The sequence below is a fragment of the Rhizophagus irregularis genome, chromosome 13, assembly GCF_026210795.1.
Source record: "Rhizophagus irregularis chromosome 13, complete sequence".
NCBI classification, from domain to species: Eukaryota; Fungi; Glomeromycota; class Glomeromycetes; order Glomerales; family Glomeraceae; genus Rhizophagus; species Rhizophagus irregularis.
This window is the reverse complement of record NC_089441.1, coordinates 1,028,920-1,049,676: the sequence shown is the minus strand read 5'-3', so window position 1 is coordinate 1,049,676 and position 20,757 is coordinate 1,028,920. Positions and strand designations below refer to the sequence as shown.

General features: G+C 27.3%; 4 protein-coding genes across 4 annotated transcripts; 2 read left to right on the top strand and 2 right to left on the bottom strand.

The window, feature by feature from the left end:
* Positions 1-1,180: 1,180 nt before the first annotated feature.
* OCT59_004849 (uncharacterized protein) lies at positions 1,181-3,518 on the bottom strand. Its single transcript, XM_025321696.2, has 5 exons — positions 3,233-3,518; positions 2,828-3,143; positions 2,509-2,747; positions 2,395-2,424; positions 1,181-2,310 (listed from the first exon to the last, which is right to left on the bottom strand). The coding sequence occupies exons 1-5, from the start codon at positions 3,455-3,457 to the stop codon at positions 1,453-1,455; spliced, it is 1,668 nt and encodes a 555-aa protein (XP_025168161.1). The 5' UTR covers positions 3,458-3,518; the 3' UTR covers positions 1,181-1,452.
* Positions 3,519-5,605: 2,087 nt separating this feature from the next.
* Positions 5,606-6,566, top strand: OCT59_004848 (uncharacterized protein; the record flags this gene model as incomplete). Its single annotated transcript, XM_066137980.1, has 5 exons — positions 5,606-5,662; positions 5,762-5,860; positions 6,008-6,018; positions 6,263-6,356; positions 6,429-6,566. 5 exons carry the CDS (start codon positions 5,606-5,608, stop codon positions 6,564-6,566), a joined length of 399 nt encoding a protein of 132 aa, XP_065997169.1.
* A 1,888-nt stretch (positions 6,567-8,454) lies between these two features.
* On the bottom strand, positions 8,455-10,440 carry OCT59_004847 (uncharacterized protein; the record flags this gene model as incomplete). Its single annotated transcript, XM_025332722.2, has 5 exons — positions 8,455-9,312; positions 9,398-9,427; positions 9,505-9,740; positions 9,824-10,142; positions 10,219-10,440. 5 exons carry the CDS (start codon positions 10,438-10,440, stop codon positions 8,455-8,457), a joined length of 1,665 nt encoding a protein of 554 aa, XP_025168159.1.
* Positions 10,441-19,836: 9,396 nt separating this feature from the next.
* Positions 19,837-20,701, top strand: OCT59_004846 (uncharacterized protein; the record flags this gene model as incomplete). Its single annotated transcript, XM_066137978.1, has 3 exons — positions 19,837-19,893; positions 19,982-20,420; positions 20,496-20,701. 3 exons carry the CDS (start codon positions 19,837-19,839, stop codon positions 20,699-20,701), a joined length of 702 nt encoding a protein of 233 aa, XP_065997168.1.
* Between the last annotated feature and the right edge of the window lie 56 nt (positions 20,702-20,757).

Genomic DNA, 20,757 nt, shown 5'->3' with positions numbered 1-20,757 from the left:
TAGCAATTTCAAGATAATTCAGATTATTATTAAACATAGAATTAAAGCCAATGTAGAACGTTTCATATTTACATAGTACAAAGAAGATAAGAGTTGGAACTTGTTCCCTATAAATCGTCAAATTAATTAAATTGATTATTCAATAATCTCCAATCACTGTAAAAACATATCTTGATATCAAAATCATTTACTGTAAAAAAGATCTCGATTTATTTATTTATTTTTTTACAAACTTCTGGAAAAAAGGATATAGATTTTTTCTTTTCGCTTTGTAATATGGCGCAATCACATGAGACTTAATTTAATTTTAAATAAAGGTTCTTTGGTATAAAAAAGTCGATCAGACACGTCCTTCGCAATAAATAATCAAACAAATATATATATATAATAGTATATATTTTTCGTGGTCATTTTTAGAACAAGATCACAAGTTAAAAAATATTTAGTGTATCAATATATTAATCGGTACTTGTCCGTTCGTTAAATCATAAAATTTTATCGTCTGTTTACAATCAAATAACTTATTACTGTAATAAATAAGGTTTATTCGGATACCACGATGTTTTAAAAATAGAATTCCTTTTTTACGATTATCGTTCAAATATCAATATGTTCTTATTATGATACTCGATAAATAAAGTATTTATTTATACCCTAAAAGTATTAACCAAACATCGAATAAGATTGCTAATCTGGTTAACTGCAAAAGACGGGCCGAAAATGCTAAGAACCGCACGATTATATAGGAATTAGAATAGATTAAGTTGAAATTAAGAGAATCAAAGATTTTGCGCAGCAATTTTGAAGATCGTGGTACTAAACAATTTTAATAATGTATAAATTAATTATTTAAAGCAGATTTCTATTAAAATATATTTAAAATATACTTAATTTTCTTATTTTATACTTAAAATTAAAATTGTATTTGTTTATACTTAAATTTTACTTCAGTATATTTTATATATTTAAGTAATAAAATAAAATATAAGCATATTTTAAATATATTTAAGTATATTTAAAAAATTTTTTTTATGGGGTTTCAGCCCTATCCGTATGTTTTTTGGTTTTACTAATATTGGATGTGATTTTTAATATGGCGTAGTTACAGATTATTTTCGTTCAAATTAACAAAACTCTTTCGGTGCACTGATTGTGCACAACAGCTAATAAACAGGCCAACTTTAAATAACCAATTCGAAAGTTTTCATTTAATATTACGTGAATATAATTTTGAAAATTGATTGAGAATATTGATAAATTTTTTTATATTTAAGTGTAATATGAATGTTTATAATCAAAAAAATTTTTAACATAATAAAAATAATTGTAGAAATTTGAAATTGTAATTGATATTATTAAAAAAAAATTATTGTGACGTATTCATAACATAGTAAAGTCAATTTACCTAGTTCTATAATGATAATATTTCTATTTAAAACAAAAATAAAATGTCTATGCTTTTTTTGATTTTATTTTAATGGACGAAGAATTTGAAATCAATTTGAATAATTTAAATGCAATTCCTCCGAAAAGTGTAAGAACGACACCTAATATAACCCCATAAACGTCAAAATTATTTGCTTTGATAAATCCCATTCTAGACCCAGCAGGTTCCCATTCTTTTAAGAAGTCATCATTAATATATTCTTCTAGACCACTGTTTTGTAAAATATATTCTATTAAATCAGCAGCTCTATATTTTCTTTTACTGTTGATTTTGGCTAAAACTTCCATTCTCTTTAAATTTTTCTTTATCTTCTCATCTTCTATTAATTTACTAATTTTATTTAAAATATCATTAACATCCAAAGTAAGTTTATTTAACGTTAATGCTACACCAATTGATTTTAATTTATGAGAATTGCCTATTTGATCGGCACCAAAAGGTAGTATTAACATAGGAGTACCAGTATAAAGAGATTCATGAACGCTTCCTGCGCCCCCATGACTAAAAAATAATTTCGTATTGGTGTGATTAAGTACAGAGAATTGTGGTGCAAAATTTGCAATATGAATATGTGGATGTTCATTATTTAAGATTGGTAAAGTTTGAACTTGTGTACCATCAGTTAAGTTTAATGTTGGATAAAAATTATCTTTTGATGTCTCAACTAATGGCCAAACTACACCGTCAATTATTTTTTTGTTGATTGCTTCAACAAGTGATTGTAAAATTTTGTTGTTATTCTCAGTTGTTGTAAAGAAACGTGTACCAAAAGCAACATATAAAACTCGTTCGTGTGCATTCATAAAGTTAGAGAGTTCTGGTGTAAGTGGAGGATATTCTTTTGATAATACTGGTCCAATTTCCTATTAATTTGAAAGAACGAAGAAATTTAATTTTTACAATTTTACAAATTTCTTGTTAATATAAAAATAAAAGAAAACAATTACCTGAACATTTGGTGCTAAGTGTTGCGGTAACTTAAAAAAAAAATCATTATTTCTTTGAAAAATAATTCAAACAAAAATTACTACATTATTTTATTAAATATTAAGTGAATTTACCTCAAAACCGAAGAAAGTATCAACTAAAGCTAATGATACTTTTGGCATTTTTCCCGATACCGGTTTTATATTCATTTGTTTTCTTGCGTCATTTAATTGACGCGCAAGAGGCGCCATCGTATAAGCTATTTGTAAAGGTTGTATTAAAGCACATCTAAACCTCTCAAAAAATGATTCATTTTCTAATGAGATGTTACAGCCGAACATCGGATCATTTTTATATGGTACGGGTTCCATAACTATATAAATGAAAAAACATTTCTTTAATATGTGATTTTTACTATTAAAGAAAGAAAGAAAATTGATTATTTATAATTACATTGAAGAAACGAAGACCAAGCAATAACAGGTTTCTTTAAATTATTGGCAATATCCATACAAGCATCATTTACCAAAACGTCACAAAAGAACAAATCAATATTATATTCTATTGCAACTTTCTTATATTTTTCATAAGTTTTGCCGTAGTCGTTTATGCTCATTTCCGTAACCTGTGACAGCCCTCTAAAACCAGAATCTTCATGGATATTTACATTTTTCAAATCTTTGATACGCATTGGAGGTCCTAATGTAATTTGATTTAGACCTGGGTACTCTGATGATGGTTCATATCTTCCCGCTGACAATAATGTTACCTATATATCAAGAATATAATAAGAGCAAGTTTAGAAACTTAGATAATAATCGACCCAAAATCACGTTGAATAAAATAAAAGACCCTTACATTGTAACCTCTCTCAATTAATATAGCAGCAACATCTAACATTGGTTTTACATGACTTCTTCCGCCAATATAAGAGCCAAGTAAAATATTTTTAGGTATTCCCGAGCGATCAAAATCAACTTTTCTAGGAATATAACTTTGTGTCGTCGCAGTATTAACATTGACGTGAAAGACGAGATTTAATGAGAGCATCAATAATAATAAAATAGGGTTTCTTTTAATCATTTTGATTGTTATTTGATTTATTTGATTGATATTTAGTTTGAATATAATAATAAGCTTTTTTTAACTGTAGGAAGAGGAATAATTGCAATATTTCTAATTTTTGATCTCATATAAATATTAATTTTTTTACTTTTTACGTTGACCATTTAAAATTATTCATTAAAAAATGAAATTTTATATAAATAGTAATCATTGCGTGTATGTAATTCTATTTATGTAATATAAGATAATGATGTGTTTGAAAATTAATTTCGGCAAACAAATATGCTTCATATTTATCAGCAATCAGCAAAATGACAAAATGATCGGTCATTGCTCATTAACACTAAACTTAATGAAAAAAATGATCTACCCTTTAATGGACAATCGCATTGTTACCGATTGACGAATTGACAATGAAAGGTGGAATAATATATAATTAAGACTAAATTTGTTGTAGTTCCTGTTGAAAAAATTTCGACGGATAAATTAAATGACCTATTTTACCGCACACGGAATAATTCATATTCCGATAACTTCAAAGTTATAACAAATACATAAAAATAGCAGTATTGTAATCGGCTTTTCTAGAAGTTTAAAAATAAATTACATATGTTCAGCAATCTCAATCTAATTCAGATTATTATGCATAGAATTGAAACCAATAGAGAACATTTCATATTTACATACTGAGAAGATAAGAAGAGTTGGGACTTGTTCTCTACAAATCTTTAAAATTAATTAAATTAATTAAATTAATTATTCAATAATCTCCATTTATCAATCACTGTAAAAAAACATATCTTGTCAATAATTTATATCACAAAAAAAAACCTCGATTTATTATTACTACTATTATTATTACAAACTTTTGGAAATAAAGACCTTTTCGCTTTATAATATGACGAAATTACGTGAGGCTTAATTTAATTTTAAAATAGAGATTCTTATAATCGGACACTCTACTGTTAACATCTTCCCTATAAAAAATTTTTTAGAAAATTGATCACATATCGGAGTTTTTTTGGAATGAAAACTCATTTATCGGAATTTACCCAGAAAATTTTTTATAGGGGCTTGCGTCCTTCGCACAAAGCTCTTTTGTCATTGTAAAAAAATTCTCAGCCAAGAATAAGCCACAGTAAATACAAAACATATCCTTATTTTCGCGGTTATTTTTAGAATAAGATCATAAGTTACAAAATGTCATTAAGATTTGTGTATTAATAATATATTAGTCGGTACTTGTCCGTTTAATCATAAACTTTTATTCAAATAACTTATTATATAATAACAAGGTTTATTCGGATTTTGCCGATACCTTGTTCTAAAAATAGGAATTAATTATCGTTCAAATATCATTGTGTTTGCACATTTTAATACTCACCAAATATTTACACTCCAAACAGTACAAGGTTACTAATTTGGTTAAACTGCAAAAGACTGCCAAGAGTTTTAAGTTAAAAATGTGTGGTAAAAAACGAACCATGTCGGACAAAATCGGTAAAATTTCGGTCCGGAAATTATAAAATTAAATTAGTGTAAATCTGGTAAATCACTGGATTGCAAATATTTTATGGTAGTACAGTACACGAAAGCTTTGTTACCATAAAAAATTCAATGTTGATCATTTTATGACTAAATCTATATCTATAAAAAAAAGCATTGTGCGACCGTGACGTTAAGACTACCGTGGATTTAAATTGGATCATGTGTCTGCGCCCTGTGCTACAGATTTTTATAAGATTCGGAGTGGCGCATCATTTGCTATTGATTAGCTTAATTGGGCAGACCCTAATCCCAATACAATTTTAATTAGGCTGCATAAATGATTGGCGTAGAACAAATTTACAGCAACGAAATGAAACTAATCTAATCAGTAATTGTAATATAAAATAAAATATTATAAAAAATTTATTAAGCAATTTGATCGTGACAATGAAATTCTTCACATGAGAAATCATCATTGACTTTTTAGAAATCGTCATTGTTGTTTTTAAAAAAAATTATTTTTCAGTTTTTTGAATTTTCTCATACGACGAATTTTCTAATTTTCAGTTTTTTTTTTGGATTTCCCACACGAAAAAAAAATCCTTTTCTTTTTTTTAAAAATTTTTCTTTATAAAAAATTACCCCTTTTTTAAAAAAAATTTTATGCTTTAATTTTTAATGCCTGTCCAACTATCAACAATCCTTATATTTCAGAATATAGGGAGAAAACATCAGGTGAATTTTTCATAGGAATGGTCACTGGACACACAAGACTTGAGGGTAACTCAGTTGCCCAAGAATTTAATATTACAGTGTTTTATCCTCTTAACAAAGAAAAACAAACCATGCTATGTACCAAAATTGGAAGAGGGACAAGTCTTATCTATTGCAAATTCAAAATTTGCAATTGGACCTGTCGATAATCAAATTGATGTAAGAAATTACTTTATTTTAATTTTTTTAAATATATTTATTATTTTGTTTTAAAATTAAATTTCACACTATATTATACATATATTATCTGCATGTGTATCCAGTTAATCTTAACCACTGCTACTATTTTACCTATAAATGTTGTAGGCACAGCTTCGGTATCAGATTTAGTACTTACTACGAATCTTGGTATACAATTTGAATGTACTGGTAAAGATAAACCAACTGAGATTCCAATCACATTATTCCATCCAAACGAAAGCTGCTTAAAAAGCCAGACTACAATGTTAAAACGTGGTTCTTCCATTTTTTTTTCAGGTGCTTTAACATCAACTGAGGAAAGTTTTATCCAGAACTAATTTTATTCGTATTCAACAATCAAATTTTATATCAATCTACCAGGAAAATGCCCTGGTCTTCTACATCATCATCATCATCACCACATATGATAGCCACGAGAGCTGCAATCCATAAAAAAATTGAACAATCCGCACCTGTACTAGGAAAACATGAAATTGCTACAAAAATTTTCAGCCAACTAAATTAACTAAATTAACAAAATTCTCAGATATCCACACTCATAGTGACTGAAGAAATTCAAGGGCGGGAAGAACAGGAAGAATCTGCATCTATACTTATTACACCTGCAACTATACCTGCAACTACACCTCCATCAAAAAAACGCGTAGGCCATGCAAAAGTTTAATAATTTATTAAATTATAAATATTTTCACATATTTTATCCTGCTGTAATACAAAAAAAAATTGTTTTTTTTTCTGTAAATAAATTTGAAATGAGATTTAATTAATTGAGTAAAGAATACACAATATTTTTTTTCAACTTTTCTATGTTACAAAAAAAAAGTAATAGCAGAATAATAATATATTTAACGTAAAATAAAATAATTAAAAAATGCAAAATTGTTAATCAACAGGTTGTTTGTCACCAATTCATTCATTAAATAATTATTTTCCTGTTAAAAAGTATAATTACTAAAGGAAATAGGTAGATCAAGAAGAAAGTTAGACATGTTAAAGTGACTTAACATTATGTAGCTTTGTAGGCCAACAAGATCATAATAATTTGTATTTTAAAAAAAAATTCTTTAAATAAAATAAAAAACGTATTTTTTTAAAAAAGTAAATTTTAGTGGTACATGGGATGTTTCTTTTTCTTTAAAAAATAAATATCACATTTTTTACTTCATATTAACATGTCAAAGTTCTTGCAGGTAATGGTGAAACCTGCCAAACAAAAACATTGTCTATAATGAAATATTTCATCCTATTTAAAATAACTACTATAACTATTATAACTATTATAACAACTAATTTTCATAATTTTAATTAGCCAGGCCCGCGTGAAACGCGGGCATCCAGCTAGTCATTAAAATAAGAATTTATCTAATATAAAATTTTTTCATACTTTGAATAAAAACACCGCAAATTTTTCATCTGACTAATATAATTTCCTTCAACTTACAAGCGATGTTACTTTTAATATACATAGTTGTCTTTCGTGGTATCTCAACAGACACTGTAAGTCTGTAATAACGTATAAAAAAGCAGTTACTAAATACATAATAACGAAAACTAAACTATTTAATTATAAAGGAATATAAACTACAAATTAAAATATAAGATTAATAAAAAAGACGAAAAAGAGTGGACAAATAGAAAAAAAACTACCATGCTATTGAACAAGTCGATCCAAGGACGATTCAATATTAAAGAATAAAAAAAATACTGTTCAAGAATAAAAAATCAAAAAAATATGAAGAAATATGATACAGTATATTATGCAAGTTGAATAAATGATCTGCCTTATCTGTTATGATTATTCAGTCAATTTACAAACGCTCCGAGTGAAAGTAGTCATCGCCTATACGTGATCATGACCACATGATAATCGCTTGCAAATATTATTAAATATCTAAATTATTGGAATAATGGAATAATGGATCTAATATTGCCAAAAAAACAAAGTCCATAAGTGACGTTATTGACATACCGTTTATTTTAATTAATCCTGATAAGAATTTTCAGATTATGGGCGTTCTTAAGCACTTAACTTAATGGATTCAGGTGAAGAAAATTTTTATTAGTAAATTAGTTGAGTTCATCAGTTCAGTCAAAAACTTTTTTGTTACAGACCACCTTTTTTTTCATTCTTATCCATAGTACTTACTTCATCTGATCGTAATGAATCTCAAAACTCATTGAGGGAGATCCTGATAACGCCCTAACCTAACCCTTTGATTGTACCAAACATTTAATTAACCGATCAACCCTAAACAATCAATTTAAAAGATATACATTACAATTAATTTAACTTTGAGAATTTTGAGATAACTTCAAAATCGTATTGATATTGAGAATATTGGTTTTTTTTGTACGTAATGTCTTATATAAAAAAAATTTTTATTTAATAAATATAATTTGTTTTTACAGTATAGTATATTTTATCTTATTTCACTATGTAATTCATTTGAATAATATGTAATTGTAATTGATTTTTTTAAAAAAAAATTATTGTGGCGCCCCAGAACGCAGTAAAATCAATTCACGTCGATACTAGAAATTATTTATATAGTCTATGCTTTTTTTGATTTTATTCTAATGGACGAAGGATTTGAGATCGATTTGAATAACTTGAATACAATTCCCCCGATAAGTGTTAGAACAATACCCAATAAAGCTCCATAAACGTCAAGATTATTTGCTTTGATAAATCCCATTCTAGACGCAGCAGGTGCCCATTCTTTCAAATAGTCATCATTAATATATTCTTCTAAACCACTACTATGTAAAATATATTCTATTAAATCAGCAGCTCTATATTTTCTTTTACTGTTGATTTTAGTTAAAACTTCCATTCTCTTTAAATTTTTCTTTATCTTCTCATCTTCTAATAATTTGCTCATCTTATTTAAAATATCATTAACATTCAAATTGTACACACTTAACGTTAATGCTACACCAGCTGTTTTTAATTTTTGAGCATTGCCCATCTGATCGCCACCAAGAGGTAATACTAACATAGGAGTACCAGTATAAAGAGATTCATGAGCACTTCCTGCGCCCCCATGACTAAAAAATAATTTCGTATTGGTGTGATTAAGTACAGCGAATTGTGGTGCAAAATTTGTAATATGAATATGTGGATGCTTATTATTTAGGATTGACAAAGTTTGAACTTGTGTACCATCAGTTAAGTTTAATGTTGGATAAAAATTATCCCTTGATGTCTGACCTAATGGCCAAACTACACCATCAACTATTTTTTTGTTGATTGCTTCAACAAGTGATTGTAAAATTTTGTTGTTATTCTCAGTACATGTGAAGAAACGTGTACCAAAAGCAATATATAAAACTCGTTCGTGTGCATTTATAAAGTTAGAGAGTTCTGGTGTAATTGGAGGATATTCTTCTGGTAATACTGGTCCAACTTCCTATTAATTTGAAGAATGAGCAAATTTAGCTTATTGTAATTTTACAAAATTTCTTATTAATATTTAAATAAAAGACAGTAATTACCTGAACATTTGGTGCTAAAGGTTGCGGTAACTTTAAAATAAAAAAAAATTATTATTTTGTGAAAAGTAATTTAATTAACATTATATTATTATTATAGAATAAATTACCTCAAAACCGAAGAAAGTATCAACCAAAGATAATGAAACTTTTGGAATTTTTCCCGATGGTTCTATATTCATTTGTTTTCTTATATCATTTAATTGATGCGCAAAAGGCCCCAATTTACTAGCTACTTGTAAAGGTTGTATTAAAGCACATCTAAACCTCTCAAAAAATGATTCATTTTCTAATGAGGTGTTACAACCATACACCGGATCATCTTTATATGGCACAGGATCCATAACTTATACAAATGAAAATAATTTTTTTTAATGAGATTTTTTACTATTAAAGATAAAAAAGAAAATTTAGTTATTTTATAATTACATTGAAGAAATGAAGTCCAACCAACAACAGGTTTCTTTAAATTATTAGCAGCATCTATGCAAGCCTCATTTGCCAGAACGTCACAAATGAATAAATCAATATTATATTCTTTTGCAGTCTTCTTATATTTTTCGTAAGTTTTTTTGTAATCATTTGTGCTTGGTTCCAAAATTTGTGGCAGTCCTTTATAATCGAATTCTACGTTATTTTTAAAATTTTTCATGTTGTTGCCATTAACTTCACTAAGTCCTAATGTAATTTGATTTAGACCCGGGTACTCTGATGATGGTTCATATCTTCCCGCTGTTAATAATGTTACCTATGCATCAAGAATATAAATAGGAGCGTTTAGAAACTTCGATCCAAAAACACGTCGAATAAAATAAAATCCTTACATTGTAACCTCTTTCAATTAATATAGCAACAACATCTAAAATTGGTTTTACATGACTTCTTCCACCAATATAAGAACCGACCAAAATATTTTTAGGTATTCCCGAGCGATCAAAATCATCTTTTCTAAGAATATAATTTTGTGTCGTCGCAGTATTAACATTGACGTAAAAGACGAGATTTAATAAGAGTATCAATAATAAAATAGAGTTTCTTTTAATCATTTTATCTGACTGATTGTTATTTGATTTGTGTTTTATTTGAATGCGAAAAGTTTCTTTTTTTTTAATTGTGGGAAGCAGATTATTTGCAATGATTACAATTTTTGATCATTATAAATAATTTTTTTTTTTTACTTTAAAAGTCGAACGTTTTAGGGGTATTCATTAAAAAAATAAATTTTATATATACAGTAATCATAGCGTGTATGTTATTCTATTTATGTAATATTAGACAAAGATGTATTTAGAGATAAATAAAAATGTTTCATATTTATCAACATAATGACGATAATGATTGAAATTTACCGATTTGACGAATTGAAAAAAGTATCATTTCATTATGGCTTTTCTTAAAAAAATTACATATAATTAGTAATGCAGACGCAAAATATAAATCAAATGGTGAACTTTTCATCTTCATATGGAGAATTGGGACTTGTTCCCTATAAAAATTTTAAACTAATTAAATTATTCAATAATCTCCATTTGATAATCACTGTAAAAAATATATCTTATTGATAATTTATTCATCATAAATCATTTTTTTTTTAAAAAAAAAACAATCACGATTTATTTTTATTTTACAAACTTTTGAAATCAAGGGCTTTAATTTTTTTTCTTCTCGCTTTATAATATAGCGAAAAAACATGAACCGTAATTTAATTTTAAATAAAGGTTCTTATAATCGGACACGCTACTGAATAATAGCTCTTGCGTCTTTCGCATGAAGATCTTTTTTTGATTGAAAAAATAGAAATAAGAATCAGATACAGCAAATGTAAACAATATCCTTTTTTTCCGTGGCTATTTTTAGAATAAGATCACAAGTTACAAAAATATCATTAAAATTTATTGTGTGTATTAATAATTCGCATGGATTCCGATACCTTGTTTAAAAAATAAAATTACGACTATCAGTCAAATGTCAATGTGTTTGCATATGTTCTTTATTATGATACTCGCCAAATATGAAATATTTATATAACCAAACATCGAATAAGATTACTAATTTGGTTAACTGCAAGAAGATGGATCGGGAGTGCCAAGAACTGTACAGTTAAAAAAATGTACAACAAAAACGAACCTTGTGTCGGACAAAATTGGTGGAAGTCTTGATTTCGGAATTTGTATTTCGGAAATGATTATTTATCATAAGATAATTGCTCTGTTATTTGCGATCCGGATAGCCGTAGACAATCCGCCGCGGATTGAAAACACAAATTTATTCGTCATGGACTATCTATTACGGATATCCGTTTATCAGAAGTCAGCATTTAAGTCACGTGACTCCGCATTTGGAACTGTGAATTGTCTTTAAAAGTAAAAATAAAAAATAAAATTGTTTCTTACTATATACCATTGTATAATAACGGATAACGGATAATCCGACGGATAATGCAACCAGAGAATTATCTGTTATCTGGGTTCGGATCGGATATAAGGCGGATCGCCGGATGGATGATTTCTCCATTTAGATTACATATTTTATTCAAAAAATAAATTATATGACATATAAATTGTACGGTAGTACAATACAGAGTGGGTCGAGTTTGTCAAAATTATACAAGTAAAGGAAATTTTGAAGTTATTTGTTGGATATAATAAACATGCGTAACTCGATCAATATTACACATGGTGTATTTTTGTAAACAAACGTAATATATTTGATGTTCGAAGTAAATTGAAGTAAATCATTAACGTTTTTGTGACCCAGCAATTTTGATGATCTCACGGCACAAAATTTAACTAAAATTAATGATATTATCTCTTACAATAATATAGAAGTGTTTCGATTGTTTAAATAATAATGCATTAATTATTTAAAAAAAATCATTTTCAAACCAGTTTTACCCAAATATATCCTCTATATTTTAATTATTCATCAATGGCGTTATTTTGCATGCATCGCTGATCTATTTTTTTGACAATTCCGATAACTCCGATGACTCAGTTTTCGTTACGGCTGAAATTTAACCCGGTGCCCATTAACCGGTCAACCTTTAAAAAAATCAATTTAATATTGTTAAATAATTTTTTTCAGATATAACTTAGAGTCAGAGAGATCGTTCTTGATACCATTGTCAACAATTATATTTGTATTTAATGTACATTTTATGATAAAACATAATTTTCAACTTTAATAAAATAATTTTTTTTGGTATATTTTTATTTTATTTTATTTTATTTTTAAAAGTAAGAATTATAGAATTATAATTAATGATATTTATTGTGTTCCAATCAGGACGCAGTAAATTCAATCCACATGATCACCTTAATGTATTGTATTTTTAATGTTAAAGGTTCAAACTTTATTCATTATCTTTATTTATTTATTTATATTTATTTATAAACATATAAGAGTACAAATACATAAAATAGATAACTATTCTAGGTACAGAAAACTCGTTGTAACTTCAAACTCTTCCTATTAAAAAAAATGCCCATAATTTAGGCCAGAATTATAAGTTTTGGCCAGAATTATAAATGAGATTACAAATCACATGATATTTATATGATGTGATTACAAAAATTATATTAAACTCTGCGCTACGGCCGAAATTCATATCTATTTGCTAAAATTAATGATTATTCTTTCTAAAAAATCCTGACAGTCTCATTTTTATAAATTATAATTAAGTTTAAGTTTTTGGGATTGTTGCAGTGCGAAGTAATTATTCTCAAATGTCTCATGCATTACTGTAAAATAATTACGCTGGAATAAAATACTAATAATGTGTCATAAATAATTTTCCACATTACTATTAAATTTATATCCTTATTAATCTAGCTATTTATAAAGACTGGGCATAATTTAAACACTCATTGATGATTTTTCCAAATCTTTAAGGTCAGGGAATACTTTTAAGATTTTTTCTTCGAGAGCTGTTTAAAGACAACTTATTTAGACGATCTAGAACGAAAGAAGTAACCACCCTCAATTTCAACTTATAGGAAAATATTTTAATCAGAAATTATATAATCGGACTTTTTATTTACTTATTTTTTCTTAGTAAGTTATTTTAAAAGAAATTATTTATAAGTTTGAAATTTTTATTATTATGGCAGAATCCTTTGGTAATGCTCATTATGGAACATCGAGAATACTATCCTGATTATCCTTTATTTTTATGGACACAGGAACCGGGTTCTTGAACATTATTTTTGGTATCAAGTAACAGCTGATTTTAACTTTATGAATTTTATAAAATTCAATGTATCGAGATTCACGTGCAGACAAATTAATACGCCAATCGAACATCAGCCGGAGGTAGGAATTTTTTTTTTGATTAAAATATATTTAATAAAAATTTACAAAATATGTATATTTAGGTTACGTTACGTAATTGATATTGATGGTACTTCTCTTCCTCATGAAACTATTGAATATTTGTTTATTTGAAGATGACTTTAAAGAAGTAATTCATGTTGGATAACTTATTCGTCGTATTGAACATTCGTCAGATGATCAGAATAATAGAAATAGTTGATGATGACGACAATATCAAAATTTAGCTGGTATAAAAATAAATTATTTAATATTTATTAATCACTTTTATTTAAGAATCACGGGTAGAAATAGAAAATGTTGGGACTGCTTCATTTGAAGTTTCTCGGCTCTTATCAGATGAATCGGATGAATTGGATGATGAATCAAATATAAGAAATGAATCTGCAAAACAACAAATATTTCATTGGCAACTTTTCCCGATTTGCATTACGTCAGACAAAAGCAATTTGAAAGGTTGTTCCACTATTTATGCCTGAAGGATTTTTAATTGATATTTGAAAGATCACGATACTTTTACATGGTATTCAATAAATACGTTCAACAAGCAAGCACTAACTGAAACTACTGAAACAACTGATACTTAGTCTTAATAACACTAATCAATAATTATTGAATTGACAAATGTTCAGGAAAATTGTATAAATCAACGAAATGAACGTTGGAAAGGACGTAAAACTGTAAAAGACTCGTGACCGTTCCGATAGCTGTTGAAACTAATGGTAATGTTTCTTTTATTGGCATTGTAAAATTTAAGTGATATTTTGTAATACATAATGATATTAGTGATGCAAATGTATCTAATTTCCATCCTCTAATTTCAGATGGATACTTGACAGACGAGGGGATAACTTTTTTTAAAGATATTTTGAGAATTATTTAATCATGTATTTATAAAATTCATAAAAAATAATTTTAGTGTATAATTATGGATAACTTACCGACGAAAACTATGATGTCATTGAACCATGTTTAATCATAGTTGTATTTGCTGAAGTACGTACATTTTTTCTTATGTAATTCAGGTAATATATCAGGTGTTTCTTAAGTAATATGAGTAGGATTCCATAATGAATTAATTTTATTTATATTCGTTACATTATAATACAATCGGATTTATTTAATTTTTCCTTAATCACAGCGTTTCGTTATCTACCGTACCCGTGCGAAAATCATTTCCGTTGTTTTATACTGAAAATCTACGAACAAGGAGAATTTGTTATTTACAATGAATTTCTAGTGAATGGAAGAATAGGCTCAAGAAGGTAAAATAATTTGGAGATGAGTGCCCACAGAGTGGCGACAAAGGCGACATGCAAGAGTAGTGAGCACGAAAATGCTGCGACGTGACCTGTGGAAGAATGTTCACCAAGAAGGTAATACATCGTGGAATTACGGTCAATAGAAGGAAACACAAGCAAACTGAACGTGAAAATAAGTTCAATTATTGAAAATTAGGTTCGACATACGAATTTAGTAACATTTATATGGCCCCTTATGAAAGGATGGCAAGAGAATACGGGGTAATTTTGTGACATCACATAATAATAATAAGTTTATTTCAATAAATTAATTTTAGTCTCATTGGATTTTATGTAGATATTAATTTAGATTTAAATTTTAAAATGTAAAATTAATAAAATTTATTTTCAACTAATCGTTTAAAAAGTTGTCTAATAATATAAACCATTTTTTAGAGATTTTTTTTTAATTTAGAACGCAGCAAAATTTTTATAAATATTTAAATTAAATATAATTCATATGATAGCAACGGTTAATAAAAACCACTTTTTTAGCCAGATTTCTTTTCTGGCGTAATTCATATTATTTCAGACTTAATCAGGACCAGTCAAATTCACCATAGTATGAATGAACATCATATCTGTTGGTACCACATCATCAGTAAACATATGTACTGCCGTGCAATCATACGTTCGCAGGATATTCTGATTCCGTTAATTCCGTTAAATTATTTATAAGTATAGTTTAAGACACAAAGTAAAGGGGCTTGGGTATAATCTCGAACTTCAGGTTACATCAGATATGGTTAGCATCATTTAACCATCAGCAAAAACGTATTGTCGTGATTATCAAATCTTATGGTCAACTTTTTCGTAAAATCAAATGAATGGACGATCATCCAGTTAAATTACAACAATAATATACGATACAAAATGAGCATCATTGCTAAAAACGCATAATTATTTGATCGTTTTACATTCATCTAAAAAAATGGGTCGTTCATTCATAATAATTTGATCCTGGTTATAGATTTTCGACTTTAATCTAAAAAGCACGGTAAGAAAATAATTGTTAGATTATGACTAAGCCCCTAGAAAATCAATCATAATCAAAAAAAAATTTTCGCCTTTTTGCTGAGATAATGAAGACAATGAAGAATAAGAAGATTCTTTATTATTGTGAATTTCTTTTATAATTTATTTGTTTATTTATTTATTTTTTTTGATAATCTTATTATTTTTTGCACGGATATAAAGAATTATCAGATTAAACTTTATTATACGCCTTTGTTTGAAAGATGAACGAATAATCATTTATCGTTAATAATTTTAAATATGGCTTTTCATTCATTAGTTCATTATCTTCCATATGGCGTTTCTTATAGTGTTATTCATAAATGTTAATGTTTAAAACTTATATAAGAAAATTTCTAATTTACGGATATTACTAAGCTTTTATAAAAAATTTATAAATTGGGCTTTTCCAAAATATCACCTAAAAAATTCTTTCGTATTAAAATTACATTCAAAAGACACTTAATAATAAAATTAATAGAAAATTTCTATAATTTAAAAAAATGCTTCTAAAAGAAAAAATATGTATCCCTTTGATGATTAAATTTTATATATATATAAATTGGATAAATTTTACCTCAAAACCATCAAAGGGATTAATTGATTTATTATCTTTTTCCGATCGCACTTGAATAAGTGAATAAAAGAATGAACACAAGAGCGGAGTAGAGTAGAATGTCCAGGAAGGGGCAGCGTGCTAGAGGAGTCAGCACCAGACGTGACCTGGGGAAGGATGGTCACCACCACCTTCTTAGAAGGATGGTGGTGGCATTGGATCCTGTAGTTCTGGTTCTGCTGAAGAAAGAGAGATGAAAATTTGGGATGCTGCTTTGATTATCCGTAGAATTATCACCTATCTAGGTTAGATAACATGTTGGAAAGATCAGTAGTGGTTTTTCCCTTTTACTGATTGATGAAAATACCTCGGAGTTTTTTCACCTTCGGTAAGGTTAAAGAAAAAAGATAATAAACAGTAACAATCGACAACGATAGTTAGCAAGCGGTAATTTAGAATTATTTTTGAGTTTAAGTTTTATTGTGGTAAATCCTTTATTCGTGTCTGATTGTTGCATGAGGCTTAGAGATGGGTGGATAAGATCAAAGAGGCTTAAACAGGCAAAATCTTCTGATGACTGGAAGGAAAAATTGGCCGGATGGTAAATTTGTCCGATAAGCAAATTAGTACCGGATTTCAGACGAGACCTATTGTGGAGTATTTTACCGAGCGTTGCCGGTACTTTACCGATGGATGACGATCTATTACTGTAAAATGATAATTTAGTGATTAAAATTACGGGTTTATCACAGGATTGCCGATCTATGTTTCAAATGTTTTCAAATGATTTGATATGTTGAATATGTCAAATATGTCAAATATAGTAAATAGAATATATATATTTTATATAGTTCACATAGTATATATATATGTGATATGTTAGATATAGTTAAAAATATTATAAATAGTGAAGCATTTGGATTATTCATTATTTCTACATATAGTTTATTTATCGATTATATACGCATATCTATATACCTTCTGCTTACCCTTTTCCTTTTGTTACGTTTGTAAACGTTAAAGAACTGGCTTAACAATATTATCTTGCTGATTATTAACCGATCCTTATTTATCTTTCTATTACTACCTAACCGAACGTTAAAAACCGGTGGTAACAAAATTATTAATTTTTATTTATTATATTTGTGAATTCCTTCTTCATATATCTATAAAAATATACTACTTATTTATAAGCGTTCAAAAACTGATGTCAACAATATTTCATATTAATAATATAACAATATAAATTCTTTATACAAATATTTCAAATTATTTAGATTTAAAGTATATTAAGAAAATAAAATTAATAAATTTCCTTAAACAAGGCAAAATTTTGCGACATATTTATTATATGATTTCAGTTGTAATTATTATTGAATGTAAAATATAACGAAGCTTAGTATAAGTTAAATTAGAAAAGTTTTGGTTCTGCGGTATAATAAAACTTTTTTTTAAAAAAATTATAAGAATTATAAAGACTACTTTTTAACATTTTTAAACATTTACCAAATATAATCTTTAATATATAAAACATATACTTAAAATTTTGTGGAGTGATTTTTTAATAGCGTTATTAAATTCATGTTAAACTTTATTAGAAAGCGTCATATAATTATTATTCTAGGACTTTAGTTCCAGAACTGAATTCGGGACCGGTTCCAGCAGGAACAGTTCTAGAACCGGTTCCGATTCAGATCAGAATTTAATTTCAATTTTTTTAACATATCTTACAAAGTGGCTGTGCTACATAAAAATTTCAAATTTTTTTTTTTTTCAAAGCAGTTTCCGGACCAAGTAGGACCGGTGTAGCACAGTGTGAATGAGCGTTTATTTATGAAAAAATTGTGTCAAGTCGACTATGCAAATGTTATCCTATATCTTGCAAGCTATTGATTTTATAGTAAACTTTTATTCTTTAGATGGGTTTCGTGAAATTTCCTGTATTGTGCAGAAAGACTTTCTAGGCGAATTGAAGGTAGATTTTGACGAGTTTCTTTTTCGTTCGTGATTTCCTTTTTTTTTTAACAAATAATCTTTATTCTTCTTGTACGGTTATATGAAGGTGAATTCTTTTGTTGTTGATTAATTTCCTTTTTTTTTTAGCTAACCTTTTATTTCTCTTTTCTTTTTAGGTACAATAACTAACTAGCGAATTGAAAGTATAGTTTGTGGTTCTTTTATCTTTGCTATGAGTTGCTTCTCTTTAATCTTTTCCTTATCTACTTTTTTAGGTACGGTTACATAAATGAATTTCTTAAAAGTGATTTTTGTTTCTCTTTTCTTTCTTTTGAGTTTTCTTTTGTCTTCTTTTTTAGGCGAAGTTACGCTAATAAACTTTCCCTTCTTTCTTAGGCACGATCAACTTTCTAGGTGAATTGTAGATAGGTTTCGGCGGGTTTCTTTCCTTTTGTTGTGAAATAATTTTTATTTCTCGTGATCGGGTTATACGGCCAGACGAATTGGTAGTGAGTTTGGGTGAATTTTTTTCTCTCTATTTTCTTTTTAACCATTCTGGATCCTTCCCAGTGGGAGTACAATATTTCATGATAAAGGAGATGATAAGATAGCGGCGGAAGTTGAGAAAATAGAAATGATGTAGTACAAAGAAGCGGCAAGTGCGCAAATTCAATAATTTAAGTCAAACATAAAAGAAAATAAAGTGAATGAAACTGAGAACAGTTTATTTATAAAGAAAAATTAGCTGGGAAGAAGGATTGAGAACATTAAGGGAATATATAAAGAGTCAAGATACACATAAGGTACATAAAAAAAAATATTAATGTAGAGATTGTAGATAATCTAACAAAAATGTATATTTGTATACATCAAAAATGTTTAATATTTCGGTCTTTCTAGATAGTTTTAGCTTAGGCTTTATTTACATATGTACCTTAGTATGTGTGCGTGAGTGTACGAGAAATGTTGAAAAAAAAAAATGTTTTTTTCATAAATAAATAGTTATGTCATTATATAGTAATAAATTTTATTAACTTTTTTTTTTTAGAAATAAAATACGAGAACTTCTAGCCGAAGTGGCTCTTCTGACCTTAATAATAGGCTACCGCAAATCCTAATTATTTTGATTACGTACTATATTGGATAGTGTGATTTTCATATGATGTATGTTAACCATTTACAGAATTTGTGAAACCATTTTTTGATATAAATTTGTCGCTCACGCTAAAAAAAAAGCTTTAAATAAAAAAATTTGTTAAATTTTAAGCAATTTAAGCAATAACATCATGGCTAATGAATGCTCAAATTCTGAAAATTTATTTCCTGCTTATAATCAACATGAGGTTGTCGAAAAACTTGAAACTTGTTTCAAAAAATTAAATAATAAATTCATAGATTTATTAAAATCAAAGAATTAAACAACACAATAAGAATCTTCAAGAAGAAAATCAAGACATTCAACGTATTAATTTAGAATTAAATGAAAAAAATCAAGAAATTTCACGTAATAATTTAGAATTAAATAAAAAATATTATCAGGAAATCTCACGTAATAACTCAAATTTAATTAAGGAAAATGAAAAAATTTTACGTACTATAAATAATGATTTAAAAGAAAAACTTCAAAATATAAATGAACAATTTGAAAAACTTCAAAAGGATTTAAATTTGGAAAAACAAAAAAATAAAGAAATTCAACGACTTGAAGTAATTTCTCAAAATTTAGAAAAAAATTTAAAAATATTGGAAGTTGACGAAATTGATAATAATACTATTAATGTTTTTAAAGAAAACAATGAACAAAAAAATTGTAATATTAACAATAATCGAACAACCTTCGCTTTAAATTATAGTAAAGGTATCATATGTGGTAATGAACTTTTTTTAAAAATTTTATTAATAATTGATTAAACAAAATTAAATCGATTTTTATACACTTTTAAAGGGTTAGATGTTAGGGTTATAGTCGGATTAGATTTTGGAGTAACATATTCTGGATTCGCTTATTGTCATGTTAATGATGATTATCAAGATATACATACAAATGATATTTGGCCTATGGTAGCTGGTCGGTTCAAAACAAATACAGTTCTTCAATATGATGATGAATTTAATAATGTGTTTTATTGGGGTTGGGTGCTCAAACTTTAAGACCAAGTAAAAATAGAAAACAAAATAGTGAACCCGTTAAATTGTTCAAATTATAC

Coding starts and splice junctions, on each gene's coding strand:
- OCT59_004849 (XM_025321696.2), bottom strand. CDS start 3,457: ATGATTAAAAGAAACCCTATTTTATTATTATTGATGCTCTCATTAAAT. Junction 3,144..3,232: donor TAATTGAGAGAGGTTACAAT/GTAAGGGTCTTT, acceptor CTTGATATATAG/GTAACATTATTGTCAGCGGG. Junction 2,748..2,827: donor TTGGTCTTCGTTTCTTCAAT/GTAATTATAAAT, acceptor TCATTTATATAG/TTATGGAACCCGTACCATAT.